General features: G+C 35.0%; 1 protein-coding gene across 1 annotated transcript; it reads right to left on the reverse strand.

Annotated features, from left to right (window-relative positions):
- Positions 1–4,595: 4,595 nt before the first annotated feature.
- On the reverse strand, positions 4,596–5,936 carry LOC134700265 (uncharacterized). The gene has a single exon (XM_063561625.1). The coding sequence runs from the start codon at positions 5,934–5,936 to the stop codon at positions 4,596–4,598; it is 1,341 nt and encodes a 446-aa protein (XP_063417695.1).
- Between the last annotated feature and the right edge of the window lie 527 nt (positions 5,937–6,463).

A 6,463-nucleotide genomic window follows, 5' to 3' on the forward strand; every position in this document is an offset into this window, starting at 1 on the left:
CAGTTCTACCTAGAACTGATCCTGACAGTTCTACCGTAGAACTGATTTGGACAGTTATGAGTCAGTTATACCTAGAACTGATTCTGACAGTTCTACCCTAGAACAGTTTTAGACAGATCTACCTAGAACTGACCAAATCTTTGGTCAGTTCTACTTCTAGAACAGTTCTGCGGTTAGAATTGATTACAAATTCTACGGCTAGAATTGATTTATAAATTCTACGGCTAGAATTGATTTATAAATCCTACGCCGCTAAAATCTATATATAAATTCTACGTCTAGAATTGATTTATAACTGAAGTTTTAAGAATTCTTTGTCTAAATATAAAGGCTTCGGCAAAATAGCGATTTTACATAACAAAATTATCTGACCTTAATGTAATACATGTACGTGTTTCCGTCCCAAAACACCAGGGACGGATCCAGCAGTTTCAAAGGGGGAGGGTCCCAACCCAGGAAAAAAAGGGGGGTTCAAATAAATGACCTCATTCAAATGCAGTGATCGTCAAAAAAAGGGGGGTCACCACCCGCTCTAGATCTGCCATTGATCCACTATTATATGTCTCTGATCCACTATAAACTTAAAATTAAACTGCTAATATTTGATTTCATCATGTAAATATATATACATTTAGCTGCACACCGCAGGAATCCAGTTTATTTTTAGGCAAGGATACCAATTATATTGGAAAACATTAATGATTTCAAAATTTTATTTGCACTCAATTTATAGTACTACAGTAGCTTGTCCTAATTTTTTTTTTAAATATCGTAAACAAATGTGATATCTGTTTACAAGTTTTCATTCCTCTGACGGACCTGTTAAACAAAAATCTTTTGACCACATCAAAAATAAAGTATTGAATCGTAAACAAATATCAGTAGTTTTCATACTTCGGACTGAGTCGTGTAATAAAATCTTCTGACCGCATCAATCTTAACTGACCTTATTTGCTCTTTCCTTTCTGCAAATCTATATAGCTGTACAGTTATTCAGTTATAATTTTAGGTCAAGAGGGACTGTAATATACAAGTTACAGCATTATTGGAAAACAGTAACCTCAAAATTTTGTTCGCATGAATTTATAGTGACAGCATGTCCCCTTTTTATTCAAAGTATTGAATCGTTAACAAATATCAGTAGTGTTCATACTTCAGACTGAGTCGTGTAATTAAATCTTTTGACTGCATCAATCTAAACTGACCTTATTTGCTCTTTTTTGCTACAAATCTATATTGCTGCACAGTAATTTAGTTATAATTTTAGGTCAAGAGGGACTATAATATACAAGTTACAGCCACTTTGGAAAACAATGACCTCAAAATTTTGTTCGCGTGAATTTATAGTGCCAGCTTATCCTGTTTTTATTCAAAGTATTGAATCGTAAACAAATATCAGCAGTTTTCATACTTCAGACTGAGTCGTGTAATAAAATCTTTCGACCGCATCAACCAAAACTGACCATATTTGCTTTTTTTTATGCAAGTCTATATAGTTGCACAGTACTTCAGTTATAATTCTAGGTCAAGAGGGACTGTAGTTTATAAATAACTGCAATATTGGAAATCAACAACCACAAAAAAACATTCGCATCGATTGAGAGTGCCAGAATTTCCTACTTTTATTCAGAATATCGCATCAGAAACAAACATCAGTTAGTTTTCATACCTCAGACTGACTCATGTAACAAAAATATGTGTCTGCATCAATCAAAACTGACCATATTTGACAGCATCAACCAAAACTGACCATATACGATACAATGTATATGACTGCATCAGCCAAAACTGACCATTTTGCTCTTTTTTGTGTAACTCTTATAGTTGCATAGTAAATCTGTGATATTGTTATGTAAGAATGGGTTGTATAATACAAATGACAGAAATATTGGAACACAATGCTACCTAATTTCTTTTGCATCAATTTAGAGTGTCAGCTTGTCCTCTTTTTATTCAAAATATTGCATCATAAACAAGTATCAGTAGTTTTCATACCTAAGACTGATTGGTATAACAAAATTATTTGTCTGCATGAAACCAAAACTGATCATATGTGACAGCATCAACATAAACTGACCATATTTACACTTTATTATGTAAATCTTAATATATAGATAATTATATAGCTGCATACATGGCATAGTAAATCACTTATAAAATTGAGAAAGGAAATGGTGAATGAGTCAAAGCAACAACAACCCGACCATACAGCCGACAACAACCGATCACGATGGATTGTATAATTCAAATGACAGCGTGTCCTCTTTTTATTCAAAATATTGAATTGTTATAAACAAATTTCAGTAGTTTCTATATATCAGACTAAGTCGTTCTAACATTTTAATAACAAAATTATTTGACCGCATCAACCAAAACTGAACATATATTCTTTATTATGTAAATAAATATGACCTTATTGTAAACCAATAATAGTTCTATGTCAGGACGGACAGATATTGTATGATAAAGAGTACACCAAATTTTGTCCACATCAATTAAGAGCGCCATTATTTCCTCTCTGTATCGATAATATTATTATTTAAGGAATGACTGTAATATTTTTTCTGTCTATGAAGAAATAACATAAAAAATTTGGTGCACACTGAAAAATGTGCGTAGCGGGTTATTTATCACAGTGTGCACCACATTTTTTATGCTATTTCAAATACACAGAAAAAAATATTACTGCATGTCATTTCTTATAATTTAATTCTAAATTCCATTTTAACAAAATGTTTAAACCTTGGCAAACCATGAAAAAACGTTGATGACGTTACGGTCACATGACTAATTCTTATGTCTATGGGCGCTGATAACAAAATAACGTCAGAAGACCCGTTAAGTCCAAACTTAAATTATTGAATAATGAACCGTCACAAAAGTGACTTTTAAAGTCAGAAGTTCATGTTGTTTTTTTTTAACAAAACTATTTAACGGCATCATCCAACACTCACATGACTGATTCATATACTTTATTTTAAAATGAAAAGTACATGTATGAGAAATTCTCTTCTTGGAATAGTTTACTGACTATACTGTTAATATAATTTGAAGAAGGACAATGATTGGTTTTGTTTGTAGCCTAACGTACAGTGGCAAATATTTCATTCATGTTCAGATCGAGTATATTTTCTGACGTTCCAGACTCCCAGATATTATTCATGATCGTTATACTATAGATAAGTGTGGCAACGAGATAATGCTAATGTACATAGTTTTTTAACGTTTAACAACACTGTATTCATTAATCCCATAATTCATCCACTGTACAATTTTCGTTTGAACATTTGTCAAAACAGAATCCTTAATCATGAATGTAAATCCAAGGCAAACAAGGTAAATTAAGAATAAATTTCGCAGAGTTATATTTACGAAGAGACTGTTGAAAACGGGGAACGAAGAAACCCTACCTTACCTCTGTATCTTTAACCTCCTATATAGGAGAACCACACCAGTGTCTTCATAGGCACCAGTATGTCTAACATGTGCAGCAATATCCTCCACCTGTGTGCTTTATATATACGTGTAGTGCAGTCCAATACCATCGAATTTGGTTTAATATATACAGTTTATTTACACATTGTTCACAGCACTGATTCTTGGTTATTACACCTTTACGTTTTTCTTGTCCTTTTTCCCTCCTTTTGACAGGAAACGATATCTGGTGGTGTGAAACAAAAAGAGAAGTCGGCGGCTACAATATTCAATTTCGGCCATTAGTTGTGCATCTAGTTTTAGATTTTCCTGCAGCATTGTAATGTCCAGTAGAATTTGCATCTTTACTTTTGATGATTGCTTATGAAAGTCTACATTTCTTGAATCCTTCAGAATGGCACTAATGTCATCCATAATTGAATTCCTAGTATCGGCTAACCCTTCACATTCCAGGATAAAATGTTCCAGCGTTTCGTCTCCTTGGTGACATATAAGACAGATCGGGTCTGTTTCATTTTCATACATTTTGATTCTGTGTGACTGCAAAATGTATGTGCCGGTTAGCATTTTTAGCTTTGGAGGAATTCTTGCTATGTCTCTAGCTGATTGACATTTGATTTTTAGTAGAGGATGTAGCTTCCCTTGGTGAAATTCCGTGTAATTTAAGTGTTGTAGGCCTTTGTAGTAAGGAACCATTCTTGTTATTTACTCGCTCCAGTGTTTTTGGGTTATTCGGTTTATCAATGTGGTCCATTTTTCTTTCTTCATAGGTATATCAAGGTAGGTGTTGATTTCATCCATTTTATATTTTGAAAGGATCTTTTTGAGTTGTATAAACCAGCTATTACTGTCCAGCGATTTAACACTGATTTGTCTCCGCGCCAGTTGTTTTTCCGTGCTGCTTTCATCTTGGTTACAGATGTTATTAAATAATCCCAGTGTTCTTTTGTCAATTTGCGCTTCGACGGGTAGTATTCCTGATAGTATGTACACCGCCGGGTCTGGAGTTGATGTAGGAAGTGAAAGCAGCTGTTTCAGTAATCTTTTCTGGAATTTTTCTAGTTGAAGTAGCATAGCTGTTTTGGGTAGTAATAGTTCCACTCCGTAAAGTAACACAGGGCTAATGTATATTTTAAACAGGTGTACCAGTGTTTCTGGGTCTAGTCCATTATGTCCATGGAAACCCCCACCAAATAAGCCGTATGCACTTCTTCTAGCTTTCTTGATTTTTCATCCACATTTAAAGTAACGTTTTCCTTCATTGATGTTGTTCGAATTATTCCAAGATGTAGTGCCTGCTTGACATTTGGCATAACGTTATTTCCAATGTTGAATATGCACTCGTTGGTATTGTTCTTTTTATGAGTTTTTGACAAGAGGTTTAACGCCACACTTTTTTGGGGCTGTAGCTCATAGCCTTCCATGTACGCAAAATCGTGCGCCATATTTATCAGCACTTGTGTGTCGTCTTCTTTTGTACTCATTAAAGCTATATCACCAGCACAGGCGCTGGCATTGCATGTTATATTACCAATCCTTATACCAAGATTTGAGTTTTCCAATCTGTCTAGTAGTGGATTTACGTAGAGCTTGTAAAGGTCCGTGCTGAGTATTCCACCTTGACGAACACCCAATGAGACTGGGAAGCACTCAGAGATATTTCCTCCCCATTTGATGGTACTGGCAGCGTTTTGGTGCAGACTACTTATTAGTGACCAATGTTTGTCTTCGATACCTGCTTGGTACACTCTTCTCATCATATGGGTATGTATCACTTTGTCAAACGCTGATTTTGCATCCAGTAGTATTATTTGTGCTTCTGTTTCACCGTCATGAACTTCACGATACACTTCTTCCACTGGTAGTGCTGAGTTCATTGGTCCTGAACCACTTGTGAATCCACGTTGGTATTTATGTTGCACGGCTTTTACTGATGGTTGTGTTCTATTTTTAAGCACTGTGTCTATTATTTTGCTCACTACAGGCAGCACTGTTATTCCTCTGTAATTTCCTGCATCATTCTTACTCCCTTTGTTTTTGAAAATTGGTGTGAGAAGTCCGATTTTTAGGAGATCTGGCACATATCCTTGTTGGAAAATTTCATTTATGATGCTTTGGAGCAAGATGACCATGATTTCTCCCGCATTAACTATATGTTCAATTGTGATGCCATAGTAGTCAGCAGATTTACCCTTGTTGATATTTTTGATTGCGTTTGAAATTTCTTCCATTGATGCATCAGGAATGTTCTTGCCTTTAACCAATTGATTTATTATATGAATTTCATGTTCCACATTTTGATGATAGTCGTTGTCAATGTTGATGTTTTCATCGTATGTTGCTAGTGTGCTAAAATGTTCCTTGAAACCTGCTAGTATGTTTTCATCTCCCGTATAGCAGTGTCCATTTACATTCAAGTCCATTATAATTTCTCCGCCTTTTTTACGTGTATTTCTAACTAGCCTATGGAATAGTTTCATATTTCTGGTTCTAGTTTCCATGATCAGCTCTTTTTCGCCTCTCTTCTTTTTGCAATTTCGACACGGACTGATTTTCGAAAAAGTTGTTTTGTTCGTCGTTTCTCCAAGAAAAGGACATTGTCTAGATCTTCATGTTTTCCTGATTTTACCCATGCATTGTAGCTATTTCGCATCTCCTTAAGAGCAACCTGTATTGCAGGTGTCCATACTTTAAGTTTCGGTTTTGCATTATACGAGGGTTTGATGTTGGAGGATTTAATGGCTGAGTTGGCCATTATCTCACATGTTGTCTGAATAGATTCTTCCAGTCCTATCTGTTTATTGTCTAATTTTTCCAATATCAACTTTGATGATGTGTCGACCATAGCTTTATATAGATCCATGTCCATTTTGTCCCATTTTATTTTTGGGGTGACGTTGCTACTTTTCCTTTGTTTTTGTGTGACCTTCGCGAAATCAAACACACACGTCATTTGTACTGGATGATGATCTGACACATTCATTTTAACGGAGTGTAGAACTGTTTTGTTTGAGTATAGCTTTGGGTC

This window comes from Mytilus trossulus, unplaced genomic scaffold (assembly GCF_036588685.1).
Source record: "Mytilus trossulus isolate FHL-02 unplaced genomic scaffold, PNRI_Mtr1.1.1.hap1 h1tg000128l__unscaffolded, whole genome shotgun sequence".
Lineage (NCBI taxonomy): Eukaryota > Metazoa > Mollusca > Bivalvia > Mytilida > Mytilidae > Mytilus > Mytilus trossulus.

Bases quoted from the DNA above. Each gene is read 5' to 3' on its own strand.
- LOC134700265 (XM_063561625.1), bottom strand. From the start codon at position 5,936: ATGGAAACTAGAACCAGAAATATGAAACTATTCCATAGGCTAGTTAGA.